Source organism: Triturus cristatus, chromosome 1_2, assembly GCF_964204655.1.
Source record: "Triturus cristatus chromosome 1_2, aTriCri1.1, whole genome shotgun sequence".
Classification (NCBI taxonomy): Eukaryota; Metazoa; Chordata; class Amphibia; order Caudata; family Salamandridae; genus Triturus; species Triturus cristatus.
Genome location: NC_140580.1, coordinates 748,805,149 through 748,832,733, shown reverse-complemented (window position 1 = coordinate 748,832,733; position 27,585 = coordinate 748,805,149). Strand labels below are relative to the sequence as shown.

Here is a 27,585-nt window from a genome sequence, read left to right as displayed (position 1 = left end):
TGGTAACTATCGTGTTATATATTTTGGGAATCTTATGATCGCCTAAGTCTCCCATAAAAACCTTAGCTTCTAGGAGGTTGACCTCTGGCAGGGCGTCTTGGTGTAGAATTGACTGTGAGAGGGCATGCCGTAATTGGAGATATTTATAGAACAGTGCATTGGGCATAACAAATTCCAGCTGAAGCTCCTGGAATGATTTTAAAATTGGTCCCCGCTTGACCACCCCCATCGTGGAAATACCTCTGTTCTCCGATCCACTGAATCTAGTCAGCATTGAGATTTGGGGTAGAAGACAGTTATGCCATAGGGGAGTCTCTCTGGTCAATCGCCCCCACCATCCCTAGCTGCATTGGACCTGCCTCCATAATGTGAATACAGTCCTTGTCGCAGGCGGGAGGGTTCGCAGTGTCGCTCCAGAGTAAAGAATTGTGTGTAGTGTTGTATCACCCATTAGCCAGCATTCTACCGCATACGACGGATCCTGTTTTTTTCCATACCAGCAGTCATTCAACACCAGAAGATGAGACGCTGCCTAAATATCTGGAGTGGCCATTCCCCCATAGTATGTAGATTGGAAACCAGTTCTCAGGGCTACCCGGGCGGATCCCCCACCCCAAGAGAATTGACCCAACAATGTGTTCATCTGCTTGAACCATGTAGTCTGAATTGGCTATGGGTGATTCTGTATCTTGTACATAGGCGAGGAAGGGAGACTATTTTAAAAAATTGCAGATCTGCCGAATAGGGACAGGGGCAGGTGAGACCAGATTCTGATATGTGCTTTAGTCTGCGTCATCAATCGGGCCAAATGTCTGTCACCGAAGTCATATCGGGCGGAAGTCAGACACACCCCAAGGTACTTGAAGCCCTCCGCGACCACTGTCACCTCCTTGGACCAAGTGTCCAATACTCCCCCTCCACCTCCCCCCCCTCCCCGTCAGAGGCTAAAGGAACAACTGTGTGCATTCATATAGAGGCCAGATGTTTCTCCAAAAATCTTCATGATGCGAAGTATCCTAGGCCCTGACCGATTGAGATCAGCGAGGAAAAACAGCACATCATCCGTAAGTGTGATGTTTGATGGTAGTAGTAATGGGAAAGATACTGAGAGTAGTGCAGATGGTGATGTTGAGGGTGGAATTACTGATGTTGCCGTTGAAGAAAGAAATGGTGTTCCTGATGTTCCGAGTGGAATGCATGATGTTGTGGTGTCAGATAAAGGTGATCCAGTTGTTGTTGTTGAAGAGAATGGTGTTCTGTGTGTTCAGTGTATCACACATGATGTTGAGCAACCACATAAGGGTAGTCTAGAAGTTGTTCTTGACTGTCCTACAAGTAATGTTTATGTTTGGGATTGTCCTACAAGGGTTGGTCTGGACAGGATGGAAGGTTCTGTATCTTCTAAGGGAAGACGTGTTAAACCACTGAAGTAGTCGTCTGATTACCAGCGTAATGTTTAGGTTATCTTTTCACTGTATTCTATGCAACCGTATTACCAATGTACGAGTATTGTTATTGAATAAACAGTTCTGTGTACAAATTAGCTTAATGAATGTAGGTTATAGAATTGTTCTTGTGCATATATGTATAGTTATAATAGTTTTTTTTAATGTTCTTTGGTTTTTTTAAGAGGAAAAGATGCGTTATGATGGAAGTAGTGATGTCACATGGAATGTGAGTGCTCTGGGAAGGAATGTATGATAAGAGGCTTGGATTATTGGGAGGTCATTTGGAGGGACTTGCGGTTATAAGCATTGCTTTCCCTGGAGCTACGTACTTCACGTTCTACAAGTCAATAAATCCTGAACAGGTATCTGAGTGGAGTCATCAAAACCACAGTTCTCCTCCTTTGCACAATGATCAGCTTTCAGACCCTCCTGCATTCCTCCCTTGATACAATGTGTTTAGGGGGCTATTGGAAGGCCGGGCAGGGGAGAATGAGGTGCACAGTTTTTACTACTTCTGAGATAGGTTTGTCATCTGCTCGGGCAGCAAGCCTGTTTTTAGTATATCATTGAACGTATAGGGTATATTATTATTATTATTATTCAGATTCTTCTAGGTATGTTTTTAATATTTTACATTGATTTGTTTCTCTGTTATGTTACTTATACTTTTGTGCAGTTGATGACATGAATTTGTATGAAACTCATTGGAAAATGGTGCTAACATTAAGTAAGCATTAAAAGATTGCCTTTGAAATCTAACTGACAGTAGATTTAAGTCTTAAATCCAGCAGGCACAGTATTACAAGCCTTCTAGAAGAGTTTCCTAACCTATTTAGTGAGGAATACTAGACATCATCTTTGATTGGTAACATTTTAGTTGCTGAGGAACTGAAGCAGTAAGAGCTTTTGCCATGTCTGATTGTAGCAATTTCAGTCTTCTATTGGCCAGACCTCAATGCTCTGCTTCTGGAATTCAAACCCTTCAATAATGCATTCACCCATCAAAACAAATGCTGAAATACTTAACGTCCTATGAAGTCTAGTGGCTCATAGTATTCTTGTTCAAAATCGTCATTTGGTAAGTGTTTGATGCTAATTCTAAAAAAAAATAGAACTCTTAGAAACGGAAGTAAATGACCAACACAAAAAATCAAAGACCGGGCCTTGCTTTGTGTGCACGTGTTTAACCATAGTTTGCGCATGTTGTCATATTAAATATAGTTTTATTTTCTTTACAAATGATCCTTAATTAGTATACATTCAGTGCACCAGTAGGCCCCTCTTTAAAATATTTACAAAAAAGCCTACTACAATGGAAAAAAACTGAAAAGGATTGCTTTCCGCATACAAAGTATAACTGTTATGAATGTAATATGTAATGATGTCCTTTTGATATGTAATTATAGACTCTCAGGCATGGCAGTGCAAGTACCCCATAGTATGCCGAATGATAGCCAAACAGCTAGTAACATGAGGTGAGAGGGAAATACACCTCTGTGTGGAGCCAAAACCACACTGGTAAAAGTCTTGCTGACAGCTGCTCTGTCCAGCATGCCTGAAAACCAGGCTTGAGACTTGATGAGATGTACTTGATGTTGATTTTAGGGACCTGGGTTATGTTGTAAGTATGATAAGTTACATATGAAGCTTACATATGAAGCTGGTACCTGACGTAGACCTTAGAGTAGGGATTTGAAGTAGGCCGTCCTTTTTTTCCCTTCTTGGATAGCGATTACATTTAAAAACAAATTTTTAGGTCTCAGCTAAACTTCGCTTGCACTGTCTCTTTGAGACATGTTGTATATACGTTGTGGACATCAGACCATCCATAGGCTTCCCATTTGCTGGCTCCATCGTCGCTCTCATATTCTTTCTCTCCATTTGTCCATGGCATACATGCGTCATGCCTTTTCCTGTGACTAGCCCTCCCAAGAGCAGGGACCAATTACTATACATATCCACTAGTCACCATTTTAGCGTCTGTTTTACGGACACCTTTTTTCTTCGACTAAGAGCAGTTCACATGAGCACTTGTGTTTCGCTCCGAGCTCCTCTGTAAATTGGCCTATAAATCTTTTTCTTATCTCCTCACATTTGCTGTGCAATCAAAGCTAGAGATCAAATGTCAGACGCTCTTTTCTTTGTCTGACTTCTTTAGCTTCCTACCTGCTTACCAGCGTTCGCTCTCTCGTGCGGTACAATGTAAAAACATCCCCCGACCTTGTTTTGAAATAGTTTGTTTTTTCTCCCCATCACACACTCAACAGCAACTTTGCACTCATTGATGGGGGAGAAGTGCTCTCCCATGTGTGCCTTGTCTGCCGAGCTCCTGTGGGCTCATCGATTTTTATGAGTTGGGTAATTTGACTCGATTTAGAACCGGGCGAGCCCATAAAAAAGAACTTTTACAAAACATATTTCCATGGTTGGCTCTTACTGTTTATTGTAAAAACAAAGTTGTTTTCCGACGAGTGTCATCTGTGTGGAAGAACGTAGCTGAGAGCGGATCCCGTTTTGTCATTTCATGGCGGGGACTTGTATGTGTTTTAGTAGCATTAGTTCGCAAAGGTCTGTTGCTTTGTTGTGCTGCCACCAGCAGTCCCCTTCTCCGGCAGCTGCTGGTTGCCTTTTGTGTGGGTGCAGCATGTGAACCCATCCATGGGACTCGAAAATAGTCATCGGTTTTGCATCCCTCAAGTTACAAAACTGTAACAATATCTTATGCTCGTTTGCATCGCTGACACAGCTTCTTAGAGTAGCATCAGAAACAGGGATGAACACATTACTGTCATTCTTGTAATGCACTGTGTCTGTGCATGCTTTACTTTGTAACGGGGGAAGAGCTTCCTCCCCATTGGCTGTTCCCTTAAGTTTTTATGAATTGCATACAAATGCTGTGTATAGTTCATTCATGCTTCGTAGTCTAAGGTCAACCAAACAAGAGAACAATGCTTCAAGCTTGCAAATGCTCCTAGCTGCCTTATTTTGCAGACAGGTGTTTAATTGTACACACTTCTAATTCCGAAGCACATCGAGCATGCTAGATGCTGCTCGTGTCTGTTTGCATCCCACTCTATTGTTTGTGATGTGTTCTCCCATCTGTCGAGCAAAGCAGCACCATTTCCGTATATTAAGATGGTGGTACTCCTTCACTTAGCAGCTTCGGCATGGGAATGGTTAATAAATGTCCTGACATCGAAGTTGCGGCAGACTGAACATGGTCAATGGGAGCTTTGCTCCTCGGAGCTGAAGGGCCTATTAGCAGAGCAGCCAGGAGCAACCTCCTAGCCCATTCCCACCCAATTCTGTCACCACAAGAGTAGCAATGTGCAACCGAATGTGTGCCCTATGCAGTCTACTGAATCTGTTAAATTTCCAAAACACATTTTAACAACTACAGCATTTCAGAGGTTCTGTTTTTGTTCTCAATATGTTGCAGATACACACGTCCTGCATGCTATGTTCACAATGATAAGTGCTTACTTCCAAATGGATATATAATTAGATGTTTTAGTTGCCTATAAAATCAGTTCCGTTAAACAAATTGGTTGGAGGAGGCTAAAAGACAAACATTGACAACAGCAATAAACTTTGCAAGCGTCCACTCCCACTCCCACTCGCGTTAATACGCTGGACGCATGAAGCTGTTTGGAATTTATTGGCCGCAGCTTTATTTAACATTGCATCAAACCACCCTGCAAAGCTTTAACAGCGGGGGTCATAAAACTTCTTGCATGTACATAACTGGGCGTCATGGAAACGATTTACCGTAGAGCATGTCATAAATCACACAGCCTGATTGTTACCAGGTCATATATCAAAGCGTAAATCACTCCTTAGTCTTAAATCAAGTAGCGATATTAATCCAGTCATAAATCAAACATGCAGACACCTTTATGGCATGTCATAAAAGTGTTTTTTTGTCATGCATAATCCGGCGTTTATTGTTGTCACCTTGAGCCCCTTGATCTGGAGCTTCACAGACTGTGACTCGGGGGTATTCCACCATCTCTATTTAGGCCCAACTCGCTGCCATACTTATTTGATGTGTTCTGCCTACTGGCAGGCCTGGGCTTCAAGTGCAGTGTTCTGGTACCCCTCCCCTCTCTGACCTCCTTTCCATGCGGCAAGGCATTCCAAGGTTAGTACGTGGTCTGCTACTCTGATGATGGCCTTTCAAACTCTTAAGCTCCATTTCATAGACTTTCACCACTGGGACTCCTTTTATTTTGCTACAACAGTTTCTCGTTGATTTGTTGGTGCAGGGAGTTTGGTTTTGCTGACTCTGCGTCGCCGTCATCGCCAGCACAAACAGTACCTGGGTACAGGCGGTTCCCTCTTCAGTAGGGTCTTAATGCCCTGCGGGTACATTTCAAACTATGTAGTCCCCCTCCCACACCCCTGCCCCCCCCCCCTCTCTAGCACCCCCACCCCCTACCATAGGCCGGCAGGTTTTCATCCACTCTTTCTCCTTTTGGCGTTCTTTCCCCTACCCCCTCTCTGCTGTTCTTTAGGGGTGACTGGGGGGGTGGTGGTGGAAGGGGGCACTTCCTGGCCTTTGTAGTGTCCCCTCCTAGGGTACACAGTTCCCGGTTCTTTTGCATCATTTACCGTGCTTCCCCCACTAGCCCCCGACTATAGCTCTTGGATAGCCGAGACCTATTGACTTTGTCAATGCTTGTTTCACATACCAATAAGGAGGACTAATCCTAAATTCAGTATTTAAATTGATCTCTTTCTCTACCTTCCCTCAGTATCTTCTCACCATCTCAGATTTAGATGTGAATTTTGGGTGCAGCTACCTTCAGCGCTTCCGGAATCCTGACATTTTCTAGAACTTGCTTGACTGTTTACAGTCCGTTAGCTGTTGAATTAAGTGCTCTGGCTTTAATTGTGATTTTGTTGCTCTCACGCCTATTTACCAGGCCTTGAGTTTCTACAGTATGTATCCATTTCGGGTGGATGCAGCAAGCATTTGGCATACTTTCTTTCTTTTCTTTCAGGTACACATAAATCTAGGTTTTCGCAATGAACTGCAGATTGTGTGTGCATGCTGTTCCCCTTGCAGAGACTCATCTGTAGCCGAGAAGCATCTGGGGCAAGGAAATGTATTTACCTTAAACGTAATAACATTAATGTAGTTGCTCTGCCGGAATACTGACAGTGCAGCTGAAAGCAACTTTCCTAGTGGTGAAGTGGAATGACCGTGTTCTCCAGCAGTCAGGTATCACAAACCGGCTCCTGGTTTAGGAGGAGGTTTTTGGGTCAAGCCTAGCGGCAGCACGCATGCGCTGCTCGCTCTGCGAGGCATGCTGTAATAGAGTAAGCCCCGCCCACTCTCTGCCCATATTTTTAATTGGCTTGTGTCATTTTCCTTCGTAAACGCTGGCTTCCGATTCATTATGAGGCTTGTTAGTCCCTTCTTGGTACCGCCTTGTCTCCATTTGTTACCGCCCATAAAGACTGAACCTTTTACTTGGCTCGTTCCACGGTCTGCGTTATGTAGTGGGTGAGCACTATTTTGTTTATTGCTACTGATGGGGACAATGGCGGCTGCTTTTATTTGTTGTATGTGCATGCTGAGCGCGGCGCCGCTTTAGGGACACCGCCCTAAGTTTACATTTTATTTTTAAATGTTTGATGTTGAGTGCCGTGCCCGCTTCTGGGACACTGCACTCCTGTTTTTTTTATTTTTTTTATTTTACATTTTTATACTGAGCGCGGCACCTGCTACAGGGACCCCCGCAATCAGTTTTATTGTTTGTTTTTTTACTTTAATACCGAGCGTGGCGTCTGCTTTAGGGACACTGTTTCTTTGTTGGTTTTTTTTTTTTTACATTTACAATGCCAGTAGGTAAAAAACTCACAATTGCGAGACCTATTGCATTGTAAATGCTTGGTTTATTATTGGGAAGCTGCTTTCTGGAACACTGGCCTGAGACTAGGCAATACAATTAATCTAATGGAATTCACATTAAGATAATTACATTCACGCTTTCCGAGAGTACCCCAGAAACCAACTATGCTGGGCTTTGGCAAATTTGTTGTTCGTCTTGGCAGAAATTGTGACACTCTCCAAGTAAAAAAAGAAATAACATATTTAGCATATTCTGGTTTTAGCCTTAAATTTTCTCCTGGCTGTATTTACTATATCTGTCAGGGTTTGTCTTTTGAAGAAGCATTGCCCACCATAGTTGCTAGCGTGTCAAGGAGCACGACCTTCACCTTTTTAAATAACAGTAATATGATTTTTCGCAATTGAAATGGATTGTATGCAGGAATACTGTTGACTGCATGGGCAATGTTAGACTTTCGTTTATTGCTGTTTGCATCTTAATGACCTATAAGTCTGTGAACATCTGTGATTGTCACACTCTAACATAGAATGTATATGTTTTGTTCAGTTTTATTAGATTTTCTACAAATCAAATCAGTGCGCATAAACCTACTACATTTTTCGCTTGCAGGATGGACACACAACTGTAGAGGAAGACGAGACACTGGCTGATGTACCTCAACATGTGTTTGACACTCTTCCTGATGAAGTGAAGCTTTTCCCATCAGCTGTTAATGAGGCCCGTCTTGGTGAGTGTGAAATTTAAATGGCTAGGTAAAATAGTGTAACCTTCTTTGTTCGTCCTCCCCTAACCCTCACGAGTACACTGGGAATCCTACAGAACGTGCTGATGTCATATCCACCAAGTTAGTGCAGATATTACCTACTTTTACTCTTGTGTTTCGACTGGCCCCTTTTATCTCCTACGAGCAAGGGGTTAAAGCTGTGGATTTTCTCCATGTGCTTTGTGTTTTACATCGTCCAATTTGTCAAAAATCATTAAGAAGGCTGTAGCAGGATGTGTGAAGTAACGATGGTTAAAGAAGAATTTATCTCTGCCCATAAAGACCCTACGGCCTTCCTTTGCCATTTTTGTGAGAAATTATTTAAGCCTGCCAATTAAAAGTTCCCCTTTGACCCATCAGCATCAGGCTTTCATCGTAAATTCTGAAGTGACCTCAGACACATCCATTCTGCTGGTCATGGTATCCTGTGGGGGTGCTTTTCAGGTGGATGCTGAGGGAGCACCTATCAAACCAGATACTGATTGGGTCATATTAACAAGCACCAAATTTTGATTGCTGCAGTGTGTTTATTAGCTGCCTTGTAATATTTTGAGTTGGTGGGTGTTATAAATAACATGTTTATATTATATGTGTAGTTTCTATATGGTGTGAAAGGATTTGTGTAAACTGTAACTATACTTTATGGAATTGCTTGTACTGCTGTAGTAGGTACACATAGGAGTATTTCTAGGTATGATCGCTTACATTCCATAAAGTGGGGTGATGACGGTGTTATCAAATTGTAATTATGGGCACTAGGATGTGGTTCAATGTCACACTTATTCACGGTCACTGGTAAAAGAGTCTCCGCAAGTATTCAGCTTGACCTTTTTGATTGTAGTGAGTACCTGCCATGTCTTTAAAAATCCACTTTCCTTAAGAGCAGAATTTAACTTATGTTTACATTCATGGACTCACAAAAAGCCTACCTGCTTTATTCCTAAAAATCCTGCATGACCTTGAATTACTCTTTACCTCCTTTATTTTGAATGCACCTCTGCTTACCTTATATGCCTCTTCTATATAATCTACTCTCAAGCATGTCTGTCTTCAAGCTTTTTTAGGTCTCGGCTAGCGATGGCTGCGCTTGCGCAGTCTCGCTCGCGAGACATAATGACTTGGGTGAAGAGGGGCTTGAACCCGCCCCTCTTCTTCCCTGTTCTCCATTGGCTGGCCTAGTAAATGCTGGCCAGCCATTGGAGAAGAGGTCCCGTCACTCTGATCCTGCCCCGTCCTTTTCGGATCGGGGGGCGTGTTTTTTGCGAGAAGTCTCAGGGAGGAGACAACAGCAAAACACGCCCCCCAATCCGAAAAGGACACTCCCTTTCTCCGAGGCATTTTCTGCTGTGCCTCGGAGAAAGGCGGTGGTGCCCCGGCGTTGCTCCCGCGCACACACGCTATCGCTTTTACTAATTGCACTTCATCGCGTGAGATGTCTGCTGTTAATTTAAAGCGTTCTTTTCAAGAGTCACCGTAACAGCGACAGAAATAGACATTATCACGGGTAGGCAGCAGAATATTTCTATTTCCAACACAGAAAAAAAAGCGTCCCCAAATTGTGCTGATTCTGTTGCCGGCGGCCCCGCACGCTGCTGTGAATAACCTCAGAAGCAGCAGCGAGAAATAGCGAAGGCGAACTGACGAATCAGCTGACGGTGACCCTGTGTCTTGAAACACGAGCCGCGAGCGTCCACGCATCACGAGTTGCGCGCTGGAATCAAAGGAGCTGGTGTCATGTTAGTTACACAGATGATTGCCCAGACATGTGAGGTTTTTAAAACGAGGCTCCTCGCATGTGCGGCAGCTGTATTGTCTCTGAAAGTGTGGGATACTGTGAGACTCCGCACGAGTTGCAGGCCTCACAATTGCCGCTGCCGCACGCTGGCTGGTGTTAAAGGCGGTTTATTGTCTTGTAAGGAAGGGGCGAGGGGAGGGTTTGGTGGTTGGGCGGTGCTAATAATTCAGTCGTGATTTTTGCAAGGAGGGAAAGGCCGTCATGTTTTAACAAGCAGTACGAAAGGCGACGCGAGTGCCGCCTTCCGTGATATTGAATGTAGTAATTTACCATATTTTGAGTTGTGGTCCACGACAAATATGAGGCAAACAACATTAACAAAATAACGCCTCCGAATCCGAAAATGCCGCTGCGTCATTTTTCTTTTTTTTTCTCGTCGTCGCGTCTAGAGTCCCGAGAGTCGGTCTTCTCCCGTAGCCATGTCGGTGTGCTCTGTGCCGCCCCCTAGCAGTCCGTGCCTCCATGGCCGGTGCTCATCTCTCGCCCTCTGATCCCCCAGAGTGTCCCCCCATGCTCCATCCCACCCCCTGGACCCTGCCCTGCCCCTACACTCTTGGCCTGGCCACCGCTGGCTTTCGCACTGCTAAGTAACTTCCGAGCGAGTGGGCGGTGCGGTGCCAAGCCGGCTTTGCCCAGGCCCTCTCTGACCGGCAAGTATACAGTTGACTACTTCAACAGCTTGGCAGCAGCACAGCGAGTGAAGACAGGGGGACTCGCGAGCACGGGGGGTTGCGGATATTATGACAGGGCACTGGGGGCGCGGGTATAGTTTTCATAGAGGCAAGAGATCGCAGCGCCTGTCAAGCAAATCATTTGATTTCCTTGTGTCTTGGGCAAAAAACATGTGACTAGGCTTGGTCCATTGTAACCTCCTAAGGCAAGGTTTGTGTAATTAAAAATACTTTTACCAACAGTTCATTGGTGACGTAGCATTTTTCGCCAGTGAACTCTTACAAAGAGGTTACGGTGGAACAAAATCCAGTCCGTTACCTCATCCCCAAGTCACAACCGGCACAGAATCCAGTCCAGGTTTTCCTTCGCCCACGGTTGCTTTTAGAGAGTTTTCTAGGAAGTACCCACCTCCCTGCTTGTAGGCAGAGGCAGCAGTCAGGGGCCTCTGCTTCTCTGACAGATGGCTTATTTCCTCAGCTCAGTCCGAGAGGGCAGATACCAGATTGCCCCCCCCCCCCCCCAAGAGCCCACTGGGAGTCCCTTGCATCAGCACCCGCCCCTTCCACAACCAATACAACACCTGAAGGCGATCAAGCAAGACTGGCAGCTTGAGTGGCAGCCGCAGGGAGGGGATGGTGGCCACCGCCTCACTAATTAACGACTGGAGGCAGAAGAGAGAAGGGCGTCCAGAGAGAAGGGACAGAAAAAAGCAGTAGGGAGAGAGATGGGACGGAAGACAGAAGGAGAGAGAGCTGGAAAGGGAAGAAGCAAGGGTGGAGGCAACTGAAGAAGGGCAAAAAAAAGAGAGAAACAATGCAGTAAAGGAGTAAGGAAGTTGATTGAATATGCCCATTGCTGTCAAGTGTCCCTTGTAACATGCGATGCTGTTCGATAGCAGTTAGAAGTAGGCAGCATTGTATATTTTTTTTCCTCGTGAAATAAATGTCATTTTCTTAGTTGAATTATGCTGGCCGGACTTCTATGTGAAAATTGTATGTGGGCTATGTACTTACACACAAAAGTAAAGTGAGACACCTGTTCAGTCTATTTTCCTGAGGATATCCAGTGTCACCAGTTGCTACTACAAACAAGCATTTACACAAGTTTAATCTATTGGCATTGTAAATGACAAAGCCTTTTATTTATGTTTTAAAAACAAAAACAAAAATTAAAAAGGCATTGTCATTTGCAATGTCAATAGCTCAAACTCGCGTAAATGCAAGACCTATTGCATTGCAAATGCTTGTGTATAATTCTCTCTCTCTTCTTTGGATAAAGGTATGCTGAGGAAAAATAAGGTTTTCTCCTAAAAAATGAGTGCCGGTGAGTGCCACCTGCAACCACCGGTTCACATTTACCGGTGTGTGTGTGGTGTCAGTGTTATGCCGTTATGTGTGCTGCGAAATGCACGCATGCGTTGTGGTTGTGTTAACTATTGTGTTAGGATTATTTTGGATATAGAAATGCGTTTAAGCGTTGAGCACGGTTCCTTATGCCAACTAAGGTGCACTCATATGCAGAAATGTGTGTTTGTTGAAGTTTGTGTTTGTTTCTTGTGCGTGCTTGTGAGGCTGTAAGAAAATAAAACTTTATTAAAGATAATAAAAAGCCTAATGTGTATCCGTGCTTTGCGGCGAATGGCTATACCGGTTGTGTTTGTGTATTTAGAGCAGACGATTGTCACGCCATCATAAACACCTTTTAATAATTGTGTGTGTGTGTGTGTGTAGGTGGCTCTGTGGGTGGCTCTATTTGTCTGTGGGTTGCTCTATGTGAGTGGCTCTGTGTGGGTGGCTCTGTGTGTGTGGGTGGCTTTGTGTGTGTGGCTGTGTGTGTGGGTGCAAATGCAATAGGTCTCGCATTTGAGAGTGATTAAGCTATTGACATTGTAAATAACAATGCTGTTTCTTTATATGTTTTAAAAACAAAAACATAAACAAAAATAATGTCATGAGCAATGCCAATAGCTCTAACTTTAACAATGCCGAGACCATTGCATTGTAAATGCTTGTTTTTTTTTTTAATCATTTGCTTCTCATATACCCTTTTCTGTTGATCATACCGAGTCACTGATGTACCATGAAGAAATAATACATGCAGTGGTTTCCTGTAGGATGAAGGACTAACTCCAATAACCAGTGGTCTGACTGCTAACTTTGGGCGACTGTGTAGTGTGCTACTTGCTGTAAAAGCCCTTCAACCCTTCGTCTGGGGTAGTAAGCGTAATATATATGCAATTTCAATTCCATTCAATTTCAATAAGGAACGGTAGCAAATTTGATGACAAGGGCTAGTCAGCTAATTGTCCCAAATACTTGTAAATGGAGGAGGATGGGAGAGTTCATAGTTATTTTGTACCTCTCTGAATCATGAATTGTACATGCACATAAATCTAAGAGAATAAGACCCCAGTACATTTTGTAAAAGTAAAAAAAAAAATCCCAAATCTCCGGTACTGTAAGGGGATTTATTTTGTGAGATCTGTTGCAAATTGATTAACTCTAGAGTATTCCTGTTAACTAATTGATCTTCAGTGAAACATGACAGGACATAATGTCGTTTCCTCATCAGTAAAGTAGGTTTTTTTTAAATCTCATTTTAGTTGAGAAATCAGTATAAAGTTCACTCATAAATTGACATATCTTACTGAGGGCAGACGAGAGCCTTGAACCATCTGATCTTAGAAATGTTCCAACATCATAGGTCTGAGACTAGATTGGATAAATGGTAATAATTCTTTCTTTCCTGGGCATCCATCTTCCACATTGTTTTTATGATAGATTCAGTCTCTGTACCATATAGCTTTTCCTCTAATATCACCTTCTCCATCTCGCACAGTTTAGATGTTGAAACTCCTGAAGAGAATTATGAAATCTAAGATTTACTGCAATAAAAACTATTTTGCAATTGGCATCAAAATTAAGCAAAAGAGAAGCTTATTTGCCTTAAATATCATCTTGTGACAACAGTGTGAGTAAGGCATACAAATAGACGTGCTGTATCTTAAAGTACAATTTTATATAAATTCACAGAGCCTATATTTCTTTTGAATTTCCTCTATGTTCCCATATTCTATTACATTTGTATACCCCCAGTACGAATGTTTATTGTAGCACCTCCCACTTCTATTATAAGGTTATTCAACCTTCTGAAAGGAAAATTGCATTTTTCCCATTAATGCAGTCATTGTAATAGGCAATTAATGTTCCATGGTACACCAGTATGAGAGGTCATGTTTAAACTTTTCCTTCAAGATGTTTCTTTTCACCCAGTTTTTAAATCATTTTTTAATAATTGTTGTGAAGGCTTGAAGAGCTTCCAGTGTTATCAGCATACAGCATTTACTTGTACATTAATGCCAAATATAAGTTTAGTTCTGTGTGAAAGCATTATTTTTCAAAAATAGTCTACAAGTCATGCTTGTTTAGAGCTAGATGGGCGAGGGTGGCTACTGTAGTGGCAGCTACCCACCCCAGGTGCTGTGTTTACACCTCTTTGATGACCATTCCATTATGCCGCGAGATGTGTACCGTGTGACCTCACCTGGAGCTCCTGCTGATGATTTTGCTCCAGATATCCCAGCATGGAAGTTTGGTGACTGTATTTGAATCCTTCATCAATCAATCCCTTATCTCGCCCTCTACAGTATCTATGGGGGTTCCACCGGGTTCCGCCCTTTCACCCATACGATTCAATTTATTCTTGGAACCATTAGCAAATACTCTGAACTCCCCGAACATTCTTTTTCATATGTATGCGGATGACACTCAACTATACCTGAAGATCACCTCCCTAGAAGACTTAATTTCACTCAAATCTACCCAGATAACCACTCGAAACTGGCTCACTGAGAACCACCTCATGCTCAGCACCTCAAACGGACACCTCATCGCTCCCCCAAATCACACTCCGAAGCTCAACCTCTGGATCAAACATCTTACAGCCTTCAACTGCTCTCCCCACATTGAGTCAGCTAAATCTCTCGGAATTACACTAGACATGCATTTGAACATACAGAATCATATCAGCAATGCAACCAAGCGAGCTAAACACCAGATGAGTATACTAAGGAATCTCAAACCATTCCTTCCACAGGAAGACTTTTAAGTTGGCAGTACAAGCTCTTGCACTGCTAAGGCTAGACTTCGGTAGCTCCACGCTCTGTGGTCTTCCCAAACATAACTTGGCCCCACTAAGAGCTTCCATTAATGCCACAGCCAGATTGATTACTGGTACAAATAGAAAAAAAATCACAAATCCCCAGCCCTAAAAACCCTAAACTGACTGCCATATGAAGCAAGAATACAGCTGAAGATTGTCTGCATGGCTCACAAAGCACTGCATTTCAAGCCCCCCCCCCCCGAAATGTATCTGCCCCAAAAGTTCAAATTTTTTGGGGATTCGCAGACCATCATAAACTGCTCCTGAAACCACAGATGTTCCACAGAAAGAAAACGAGTCACAGAGATTTTTCAGGCATTGCCCAGAAGATTTAGAACTCTTTTCCACGGGAAGTCTATCGAATCTCAATCACCGCTTCTTTTCAAAAGGAAGTGAAAAAAATCCTAATGAACAACTTTCTGCCCAATAAGGCATTGTCTCTACTGCTTACTTACCTGTCCTCTATTCTGATGCCCTGATTGGCTACTACATTGTTTTACACCTGGGAATACCAGCATTAGCATTCTATGCACATATATGTAACAAATGTTCTTTTCCCAATACTGTATCCTACCTACCCTAAATGTGAAGCTCTCTGATAGCCGCTCGTGTTATATTCGCGTTAAACAAAACTTTAAAAATAAATATATAAACCACCCTAGCCTTCCTCCACTTGCCCTCTTTAATCACTCAGCGGCCATGCAAAAGGACCTTCATACAAAATAAAGGGGTGGGAACTCCGTCGTGCTAGTGTTTCTTTATTGGTGAGTTTTCTTCCTCAGAGTGAAAAAAACTAAATAAAGGGGTACATAGAGTCCACAGACAAGGGAAGTAGTCCTTCTCTGTAAAGGTCCTTTCTCTCTCTCTCTCTTGGTCAGGATACAAAAAGGCTAGGTTCCTTCTCTCTTGCTCCCAATGGGCCTTTGCGGGGGCTTGGCGGTATGCTTTATTTTCTTCAATGAAAACACAACATAGGGTAAGGAGAAGGGCTAGGGGATTCCAGTATAGACCTCCACCTAGTCACCCTAGTGGCCGTGTGCTCTGCAGGTGCTTCAGGGCATGCAGTGCTCTGGTGCTGTTTTACAACTCCCACCACTTCCCAATCGCAAAATAGCAGTAAAGTGGTACTTGCCTCTGGCCACGGCCCTCCTGGGTCGTGGCAGAAGGAGTCCAGACGTCCTTCTCTCTTGGGACGGTTGGACGGGTAGGTGTTGCCTCTGGGCTGATCCCCGCAGTCTGCCTCTTTCTCCGAGGTTTTCCTCTTGGGCTCCTCACTCGTGGGCTCCTCACTCGTGGGCTCCTCACTCGTGGGCTCCTCGCTCCTGGACTCCTCACTCCTGGACTCCTCACTCCTGGGCTCCTCACTCCTGGGCTCCTCGCTCCTCACTCCTGGGCTCCTCACTCCTGGGCTCCTCACTCCTGGGCTCCTCGTTTCTAGTCACCTCTTCTGATGTTCCCATTCCTTCCGCTAGTGCGACTCTCTCTGTGCCGGCGTTCCACGCTCTCGGCGCTTCAAGCACAGCGGTGGTCATGTGATCGGCGTCCCGTGCTGCTAGCACGGTAACCGATTTGTCCTCCTGATGCGTCGAAGCGGCCATCTTGAGTGTCGTGGTCGTGGGAATCACACCTTCCTTCTGGCTCGATCTGATGCCACCTCCCAGTACCAGGTCTTTTTAACTGCTTCCAGACATGGCAGGCACTCTGTGCACCTGTTCCCCAGAGAACAATTGTGACATCTTCCCTCCCAAGACTGTGTTCCCCAACCAGTCTTCAAGATGCAGCTCCATGCTAGGACTTTCCGTTCCCTCTCGTAGGCCTGTGATGCATACACTATAGCGCCTTGATAGGCTTTCTGCATCATTTGCTTTCACTTCCAGGGTAACCATAGCGCTTGCTGCTGTTCTTGTATCAACGTCTGTATATGTGTTGCTTTTGGTTATATAGTACCCAGCATAGATTCTGTGGTGTCCACTCAGTCTACGAGCAGGGCAGCGCACCAGTGCACCACCACCTCCAGACTATGCACTCCCCTAGTCCCGCTGTCCACCGTTTACTCCAGGAATGCCTCCTCATTAGCTGATTGCCCTACTAAGTCTGTGTATGGCCGCTGGCGTCTTTGCGGCGTCCAATCATCCAGTGGGAGAGTTGTAGACCCACCGGTTGTGTCTGGTTGAAGTAATTTCCCTGTGCGAGGCTCCATCTGTTGCATGGGCTCCTGGTGGCGTCTCTTATCGGTACTGCTCCTTGTAGCTGATCACCCAGTGGGGGAGGCGGAACCTCACAGGCGGTGTCCGCTTGGTGCGATCTTCCCGCATGAGCCTCCTCTCTTGTCAAGGGCCGTGACAGCGTTTCCTGTCTTAACAGATCCCTGCATTGAGGTCCTGCAGCACGCCTCTGCTCCGGGCTGATCCCCACAGTCTGCCTCTGCCTCTTTCTCCGGGGGTTTTCTCGTGGGCTCCTCACTCCTGTGCTCCTCACTCCTGGGCTTCTCGTTTCTAGCCACCTCTTCTGATGTTCCCGTTCCTTCTGCCAGCACGTCTCTCTCTGTGCCGGCGTATCACGCTCTCGGCGCTGCAAGCACGACCGTGGTCACGTGATCGGCGTCCCGCGCTACTAACACGGCAACCGATTTGTCCTCCTGATGCGTCATAGCGGGATCACACTGCCCCTCCATCGAGTATGGACGTTCGGGCCATGCCGAGGCTGGACATCGGGATAGGAAATCCATGTTCCCATGGTGCTTGCCAGGTAGATGTAGGGTCTGAAAGGAAAAGGGTTGAAGGGACAAAAACCAACGAAGAATCTTTGGGTTGGTGTCTTTATTGTAGGCTAGCCAAGTTAAGGGGGCGTGGTCTGTCACCAAAAAGAAGGTACGACCTAACAGGTTATGTTATTGGGTTTTTACAACGCGCGCAGCTACTCCTGGGAGTGTCCCGGCGCAAGCCTATGAGGTGCTAGCTGAGAGGAGATTAAAACAGAAATGTTTTGAGCTGTTTCTTAAATTGCCCCAGCTCCTAGATACTGTGCAAAGAAAAGGGTTAGGAATTCCAGGCCATAGCTGCCCTAACAGGTAATATTGGAGTGCCTCCATGGCCCACTTGATAGCTAAGCATTCTTTTTCCACAGTGACATACTGTCTCTCCCGGGGAAACCGTTTTCTACTGAGGTATAACACTGGCTTGAGATGCCCTTGGTTGTCTGGCTGGGATAATATGGGCCCTATCCTCCCGTTTGATGCATCAGTCTGCAAGACAAAAGGCTTTTCGAAGTCTGGGCACATTAAAACCGGTGCGGTACACAAAAGGGATTTCAGGGATTGATAACTGTTTTCTTGTGCTTCTGTCCACTCTATCTTATTGTCTAGATGTCGTTGGGCTAAGAGTTCGGTAAGAGGACTGGCTATATCTATGAACCGGATAAAAACAGTCTGGAATACCCTACCAACCCAAGGAATGCCCATATCTCCTTCTTAGTGCTAGGGTGTGGTATGTTCTGTACTGCTTCTAACTTGTTGTAACCCAGGTACTCAATTTGGTCGGTAACTAATGTGTTTTTTGGTGGATTTAGTGTAAGCCCTGCCTGGTACACAGCGGAGAAAACCTGGTTCAAGTGAAACATATGGGTGTCCCAGTCTGGGCTGTAGACGACTATGTCATCTAGGTACGCCACAGCGTATGGCTGGTGGTGTCTTAAAAGGACGTCCATTAACCTTCGAAAGGTAGCGGGGGCACCATGGAGACCACAAGGCATTACATTAAAATATCACCCGGAAGGTGTTGAGAAGGCGTTTTTTTTCTTTGGCATCCGAGCTGAGAGGTATCTGCCAGTACCCCTTAGTCAGGTCGATAGTGGACATCACCATGGCTCCCCCCAGACGTTCTACCAGTTCATTTACACGAGGCATGGGGTAGCTGTCGAACATGTAGTGGGCGTTTAATTGACGAAAGTGTACGCAAAAGCAAAGGCTACCGTCCGGTTTGGGTACAAGGACCACCGGGCAGCACCACTTACTTTGAGAGGGCTCAATAATACCAGTTTGCAACATGGTTTTTACCTCTTGCTGTACAGCCGGCTGTCGGGCTGCAGGGATTCTATAGGGTTTGAGTTTTATTATTGTCCCGCTCTCTGTTTTGATATTGTGTTGTACTTGGGAGGTACGGCCATGCATGCTTGAACATAACCCTGGATAGTGATCTAAGAGTTCATATAACTGCTGTCATTGTTGGGACGTTAGGTGTTCGATAACATTGGGTCTCTCTGGTGTGGTCTTCGACATAGTTGGGAACGTGATTTCTAGGGGCTTTGTGAGGGTGACATATTAGATCGCAACCCTAGTCGGGCAAGCCGAGTCCTCCCATTTTTTTAGTAGGTTAATATGGTATATTTGGTCATCGTTCCCTTTATGGGGAATAGATATTCCAGTCATCCAGTGGGAGAGTTGTAGACCCACCGGTAGTGTCTGGTTGAGGTAATCTCCCTGTGCGAGGCTCCTTTTGTTGCATGGGCTCCTGGTGGCATCTCTTATCGGTACTGCTCCTTGTAGCTGATCACCCTGTGGGGGAGGCGGAACCTCACAGGCAGTGTCCGCTCGGTGCGATCTTCCCTCATGAGCCTCCTCTCGTGTCCAAGGCCGTGACTGCATTTCCTGTCTTAACCGATACCTGCATTGAGGTCCCGAAGCACACCTCCGTTCTGGCTTGCGGCCTCGCCAGAGCCCTGAGGCAGATCCTGCGCACAGGCCTCGGGTACCGCTGTCCACTGTGGGTCCCTGGATCCTCCACCCGGTCTCATTGGGGTTAGAGGGATTATTGAAGCCGGTCAGGAAAGACCGATAATCCGTCCGCATGATTATTTATACGGTCACAGTACGGGAGCTTGCTAGCATGCAACCATCGCGCCTGCCGTCTTAGCCACACCCACTGGCTCCAGACCCGACCCTCACTGGTCTCCAACACCTACATGGCACTCTGCCCCAGTGGTTACAAGCACGACACCATAAGTCCTGGCCCAGTACTACCTCTTGTTTTACATAGCAGTTTGGACTGGGTGCTTAAAGCTGCAGACACTATCCAGCTTTGAATCTTGACACTGCTGAGCTCCTGTTACAGATTGCCATCTTGTGTAAGGATAAGATGTATTTAGTGGCTCTGATCATTTCTGGGGTGCACTGTGAAAGCTGAGAGCCTTGACTTCTACCTGAATCCTTCGTGAGACTCCCTCTGCCTGGAGTACATTCTTTCTGTGAATCTTTGTAAAGATGAGAGGGGCACTACCTGTGCTTGTTGCTCTGAATATACCTTCATGCCACTATTGGGTGCCCCATGTTTCACAAGTGAGGGATGATCCCTGGAAGGTGGGACCAGAGGGAGAACGGGAACTACTTCACTTCTCGTTTCTAGAACTCTCACTGTCTCAGTATGTATTCCTTGGGCTCCTGTGTCATCTTTGCTTCTACATCTGCTCCTCTCTGACTCTAACCAACCCCAGGCTGTTGTTTGGTTGGCTCCTCTTCACTTACCTTCTTTCGGTCTTACCTGGGTTCTCTTCACCTCTTGCTCCCTAGACAATAAAACTTTTACAGTGCATTACCAGTCTTAAAATACACAAGGATGCTCTAATTCCCTAATATCTGTATGCAGTGCAATATTAGGTTTATACCTCGTTGTGCACTCTACCACTACAATCACAGAGACTCTCACAGACTGCCCTTGGACACCAGGGTTAGAGACAGACAGACCCTACTTCCTTTCACACTTAACTTCCTCACTCTCAACTTCCTCACACACACACTTACTTAACTTCCCTGCACACACACGCTTATCTCTCTCTCTCTCTCTCTCTCTCTCTCTCTCTCTCTCTCTCTCTCTCTCTCTCTCTCACACTCACACACACTTCACTTGCTCACACACGCACTTCACTTGCTCACACACGCACTTCACTTGCTCACACACGCACTTCACTTTCTCACACACGCACTTCACTTTCTCACACACGCACTTCACTTTCTCTCACACACACGCACTTCACTTTCTCTCACACACACACGCACTTCACTTTCTCTCACACACACGCGCACTTCACTTTCTCTCACACACACGCACTTCACTTTCTCACACACACACTTCACTTCCTCACACACCTGAATTCTGCTTCCTGGCATACCTTTGCACAACACCTTCTCATGAACCCATCGTGGTCTCAACATGTACTCATATACACAAGTCACTTAACACAGGCACGCTTGCATCCTTAAACATACTTAAGTACACTTTCTTAAACAGCCAGAAGATTAAGAGACGAAAACCAAATGAATATGCCCTTTGGAGAATTTTATGAGATTGGGTTTCAATTTTGCGGTCATGAAAATGTCTGTGGTATAACAGGACACTGTTCTTTCATCTCTCTGTTAGGTGTACCTTAATGTGCAGTATATGTACTCCGTATTAGTTCTGTTTTGTTTTATGATTGCGAGTTGCTTGTACATGTTTGATTTTGGCACATGAGACTGTTGTTCAGTTGGTGGGTCATTCTGCTGAATCGTAACTAGAGTATAGTACATTTCTAGAAGGTAAGATATACCTGGAGAATGAAAAAGGCTCAATAGGTTTTGAGACACCACAAAATCTATTTAAAAAAAAATAAAGAATACAGTGTATTGTTCATCCTTTAACAAAAGCAGCAAGAAATCCAACAAGCAATGTCAAAGCCAAATGGCCTTGCTTGTAAATGAAAATTTAGTCTAGAGAATATAACATGAGGACCATATCGACGAGAACAATGGGTCAGAGGGTATATATAGAATGACAGTTATACTGCCATGAGAGACCTTTATCAATAAGATGAAGAGCTCAAAGGTATATATATACACATGTATTCCCTCATTAACAAAAAATACACCAAAAGAGGCTGCATACACAGGGGCATATCATTACAGGTATATATGTTTGATTGCTCCCAGCTTTTAGAAAAACAACATGGAGAGAATTCATGCAGAATGGTATCAATATAATGTGGCAAAAACATTTTTGAATGGTTTTATAATTGCATGTTTGAAATGCAGTTATTATAGTTGGCCAGTCAAGGCACACGAGAGGGCAATGCCCAAAACAGTGAAAAGATCACGATCCTCCCCACTCACAGCACAAGTGTGAAGCACATGCCATGTCCAAAAGAGCACTGATGTCATGCGATGTTACTAGATACGAAATCTATTAGAGAAGATGGCGCTAGGGACATCATATCGGAGGGCTTTTTATTATAGATTTAACATATGTCAATGAGTTGCTCCAATTAATATAGATCTTTGCGCACTAAATATACTGAAGTAGAGGTAGTGTAGAGTGAATGCACAAGAAGGAACAACACGGTACCCCCGAGTTAATGCAATCCAAGTTAGAAGGTCCTCGTGTCAACTCACCTGATATGACGAGCACAGGATTATAACTCAATTCCGTCGAAGCCTCATAGAAAAGAATTCGCTGAACGCCGTAAACGCTTACCTAGATACTATAAGTTCTATGGTGTAAACTCTTTTCTTCAGCCCAGTGTGGATATCTCTTTTAAGAAGTTATACTCTATACTCTCAAAGTAGGTTCAATATAGAAATGACTCTTGATGTCTCTTCTCTCTTGGGATGGAAAGGAAGGTAATGCTATAGTGCAAATATGTGGGTCTATATGGCACTGCTTCAATTTTCACAAAAAGGTATCCGATTGAACATGGGACGATTAATTGGTGTTGGTTTTCTTTTTGATTTTTTTCACATTTACCTTTTAGAAACTGTTTTAAACCAGGGACATGTGTGGTATTGCCTCTTTATCCTTGTTGATATACGTAATTTTCCCAGTGTTCTTTGAGATTATTAGAAGTATCTATAAGTTTTTCATGACCTGTTTACAGACATAATTCCAATTGAAACGGGCCCCTTGAACGTCTTCCCTTTTACTTGGATGGCTTCTGCCACTTCTTCCATGTAAGTTTCTTCACCCCGAGAAATGTGGTTTTATAAGATCGGATCATTTCCTCACCGAAACGTGCGTTGGTGCATTTTTACTATTTATTCAAATAAGAAGGCACATGTTATTAGTCTATTCAGATACAAAAATAATACAAAAAAAAGTATCATTGTATTCTGTTTGAGCCCAATGTAAACCAACAGTGATAAATATATGGATGAGCCATGAATTAATGAAATGTCAATAAGCCTTTGTTTTTAGACAGTAGATGGAATAATGATGAATAAATGTGGCTGGGCGTGTTGATGTGTATGGTTTTTAGATGTTTGTGGTATGATCAAGGAGCCCAATATAAACGTATGTGAATGTGTATATTTCCAATTGGATATACTAATGACTGTTTTCTGAACTTCGTATGACATGTATAAAAACGAAAACTATAAAATAATTGTATGCGCTAAAAAAATCTCTTTGAATAAGTTTGAAAAATGAAATAGATACATTCAAGAAATTGAGTTACACCTATGAAAATATAAGTGGTGAGGCAGTACTAGTGTTTATTGAACTGATCTTTTGCCCTGATTTGCCATCTCCTATCATTAATTTTCAGGGTCCCTCTTCTGTCCAGTTCTTATTTTATTGGTCAACTCTTTTTCACTTCTGGTGTAATAGTTGTCAGAAAGCCAGCATCCAAAATCACTTTTGCCGGATGTTTGACTTTTAACATCTCTGTTAAATGCGATGCACAGTTAGTATCTTTCATCCAATGCCTATGCACTTTCCACCAGAGCATTGGCAGCATCTGTAAAATTTTGCAGACACTATTATTTCTGCGTAATTTGCATGCCAGGAAAACCGGCATGAAAAATGTTGGAAGCGTTATTTTGCTTTCGAGGGCAATAGGGAATTTGGCTAAGCTGTCTTGGGGAACCTTTTCTTTCCATAATTTTGTGCCTGCCCTATGCTGCTTTCCCTCCTCACTTTATTTTTTGTGTTACTTTGAGAGGTACCTACAAGACTGATCCAGGGACCCCTAATAGAATATGGTTATGTTCACTTAGCCACTGTTACTTCTTAGTTGTGTACGGTCTTTCCTGTTCTCAGTACCCTCATGCCTTGAGTCTGTCACATTTCTTATTGACAATACAACCTGGCTCATTCTCCTCGGATGTCACAACAATTCATCTGAGTTGTGACTACCTTGGAGTAGACATAGTCCATTATTGAATGAATCTTTTTTTTTTTTTTTAACTGATCACATCTAAAAATGAGATCATTCTAACTAAACATTAGTCTAAATAATGGGATAGTTCTTTGAGACCAGAGTGCTATGGAATCTTTTTTCAACCGTACAAGTGCAGAGGAATCTAGCAAAATGTTTGAGCCTCCTGCTGCAACATGAGGGCTCAGAATCAATCTCTAAAGGAAGAAGCACGTGTTTCGTATAGTGTTGTGGGCTGAATCCAACTTGATGTGAATCGACTTGGTGGTTAGACTCCACACATGTCTTTGATTGGATAGTCATTTTCAAGATTTTTAAATCATGTGGCATTTTGCTAAATTGGCCGTAGCATTTTCAAAATTGATGTCACGCAATCTTTTTGAAGAGAACTGAAAGAACTAGACCGGAAGGAAACATTGACATTGTTGAATAACTGTGAGCAATTTTTTGAGTTAGATTATTGAGGTCTTTTGAAGGGCAAATGACTATCGGATTGGTTTCCCAAGTGAGGGTTTGCTGAAATGGTAAATTGTGAATGTAGTAAGGAGTCAAATGCGGAATGAAACTACATTGAGGTACTTACAACAGAGGTTTGGATTTGCATGGTTGTTTTGTAGAAGAGATTGATTTACACTGCAAAGGAGAATGAATTAACTTTGGACTGATGTTTTTTAATCCTGCGCAAAAATAAAAACAAACTTTATTTCAAAGAATTTGATTTGAGTATTCTTGATTATTTAGGATTAAATTAATAGATGCATGATCTGGTTGTGGACCTGAAAAAATATATTTCTTCACACAGTGACATTTAAACATCTCTTGCTTAAAGAATTGGCTTTTTGCAAGACTTATATTTGCTTTGTAAGCTTTTATTTATTCTTTGTAATTAATTACGTTTGAGAATGCATTGATTGTGTTTCGTTTTTTGAGACCAACGTTAACCAGGATTTAAAGAAAGCAGCTTACCTTTTTTTTTAGTTGTTTGTGCAGGCAGTGATAGAGAAGCTAGAATTGAGCAATTCTTTCTCTCTGTGCCATAGCAATGTGCTGTTAGTTATGTTAAAATAAAGGAGGCAATTATATTTTGGAAATAAATAAACAACTAGTCTTTTCATTACTGTGATATGGATTGCCCATCACAATGGTATAATTTTGTTGCACTTTTAGGCCAAACATTTTGCATTGTGGGTAGTGATTGATAGAATTCGAAATCTTCTATTTTATTGAGTGATTTAGGTTGCAGCTGTGCGGGATCAAGGCATAGACCAAAATCTCAGCAAGTTAGTATGTTACTGTGTAGGGCTGTTTTAAGAAAGAATATCACACTGCCATCACACCCTGAAAAGCTAGCATCAGAATCCAAAACTATGGGGAAGGTGGTACATTTTCTTAAATGTGAAATTATAAGACAAATATTGGCAAAGCCAATAGGTCTCGCCATTGCAGGAGCTGTTGGCTTTCGCCTAAATGTTTAGTCATGTTGTACACCAGCGTGGCTACTATTCAGCATGGCTAAATATTAGTGGTGTATAGTAGAGTGGCAAAGAGTGGAGTAGAATATCATGGAGTAGAATGGAGGGGCATAAAGTGGAATAAAGTGTAGGTGAGTGGAGTGTTGTAGACTAGTGTCATAGATTGGTGTAGAGTGGAGTAGAGTCGTGGAGTGACTTAGTGTGACCCGGAGTGAAGTGGCATAGTGTAGTAAAGTGGAGTGGAGTAGAGTGCCATGGAGTTGAGGGCCATAGAGTAAAGTGTTGTAGAGTGGAGGGGCATAAAGTGGCATGGAGTGTCCTAGAGTGGAGTGGAGTAGAGTATTGTGGAGTGTTGTAGAAGGGAGTGTCGTATAGTGGAGAGTAGTAGAGTGGCTTCGTGAAGTGGCGTAGACTGGAGTGGCTTAGAGTAGACTATGCATGGTGTGTTAGTTCATTGCCATTACAAACCACACATTTTCAGTTGAAATGATCATTACATTTGCGCATACAGTTTTACTGATAGAACTATTTAGCGCACAAATGATAATGTGTAGAAATGGCATCCCCTAGGGTACTCGTTTGTTCTGAGCTTATTCAAATATTTTTTTCCAGCACACCTCCGAATTACAAAAACAATTGCTCCATTTGTGCTTACCCAATTCTGATGTATGCTGATATATTTGCACAGTTAATTACCAGACATTTTTTTTTGCTCGCAAAAAATATTTTCTTTCCCAGTAAATGGCAAGATAGTCACATAAATCCTCTCACTTTGAAGTCAGAGAACGAAATGCAAACACCATGCTCCTTCAGAAGACACAGCCTGAAATTTGGAGTCTGACTTTGAACGCACGTCAAATGTAATAAGATAAGAGCAAAATGTAAAAGCTTGTTTACAGAAAGCAAGGACTCCTGAAAAAATACAAGGAGCAATGGGGAACAAGCTTTGCTCCACCGAGGGACAAAAACATTCTGGCAAGCCTAAAGTTAAAAAAAATAAATAATAATAATTATTAAAAAAAAAAAACAGCAAATAGAAAACCAGAAAATGCGAAGTTACAAACCACAAAGCCAATGGTGAGCACTGGGTGGAATGCAATCCCAGGGAATGTTTCAGAATGTTCACAGTAAGTCTTTTCGCAACCAGACGCCTGTTCGGTCTGTTGGGCTTCGACCGAAAAGAGGGCTGTCTATGGAAAATGCAGGACTATGATTTTGTTAGGCAGTAGGCTCATATGTATTACATCACCGCTTTGAAAGGCTGTGTTATTTTGTGTGTGTGTGTGTGTATGCAGGATCGTTTATATGCAGAGGAGAAAAAGAGGATAACAAGAGTTAGTGAGCATTTATTTTTAAGTTCAAGAAAAGACTTTATTGACAAGGAAAAATAGTAACTTACACACACTATGCAATGCAAATTATACATCCATACAAACCAAGCTCATTACATGCAGAATAAAGGAATTGGATTAATAGAATAATAAATACATGAGATATACACATTAGAATAGGTACTTAAAGAAACCTATCGAGCCATTGGGGAATCTAGGGTGGTTTAGAAACCTCCTGTTGGGAAGGTTGTGGCAAAGAGCATTGTCTGGCACTTGTATCAATAAACACTGTAACAGGCGACCATAGATCAGTACGTTTGACAGCCAATTGAGGAGGGTACACAAAAGCTGTGTCTAACCTATGATTATGGAACACGGTATACCACCAAGCCCTAAACGATATTTTGGATGAGTCCTTCCAATTAACAGTAATTTGTTGAAAGGCAACCGCCAATAATAAATCAATCTTGACATTAAGACGAGTGTCGTTCCAGATGGGCGAAAGACTACCTAAGAAAATATGAGTAAAAGAGAAGGGGAATTTGGCACTAAAAATTAAGTTGATTTGAGACCAAACTTGTATCCAGAAACGGTGTACCTGTGGGCAATTGAATAACATATGAAAAAGATCAGCATTGGGGGAACAACAGGTCCAACATGTGTCCGGAGTAGAAGAGAAGCATTTAGATAGAGTAGATGGCGCTAGAAACAATCTATTGTATACAAAGAATAATGTTTGGGTAGTATTAGCTGCCCTGGAGGATTTGCGTATTTTAGTCCAAATGTCAGTCCACATCGATATTGATCAGCAAGTATTAAAATCACTTTCCCAAGCTTCTTCTATGTTTGTCTTCTGTCTATTATTATCCTTGCCTTGTAGATGCTTATAGATAGTTGAAGCTTTAGTC

The 27,585-nt window shown here is 43.3% G+C and overlaps 1 protein-coding gene across 8 annotated transcripts in view; it reads left to right on the top strand.

Moving 5' to 3' along the window:
* PRDM2 (PR/SET domain 2) overlaps positions 1–27,585 on the top strand; it is a 348,925-nt gene that overhangs the window by 99,367 nt on the left and 221,973 nt on the right. For all 8 annotated transcript variants that reach the window (XM_085608682.1, XM_085608684.1, XM_085608678.1 and 5 more), the window contains one exon: positions 7,916–8,033. In XM_085608682.1, the coding sequence (XP_085464808.1) occupies positions 7,916–8,033 (118 nt within the window). The remainder of the gene's footprint in view (positions 1–7,915; positions 8,034–27,585) is intronic.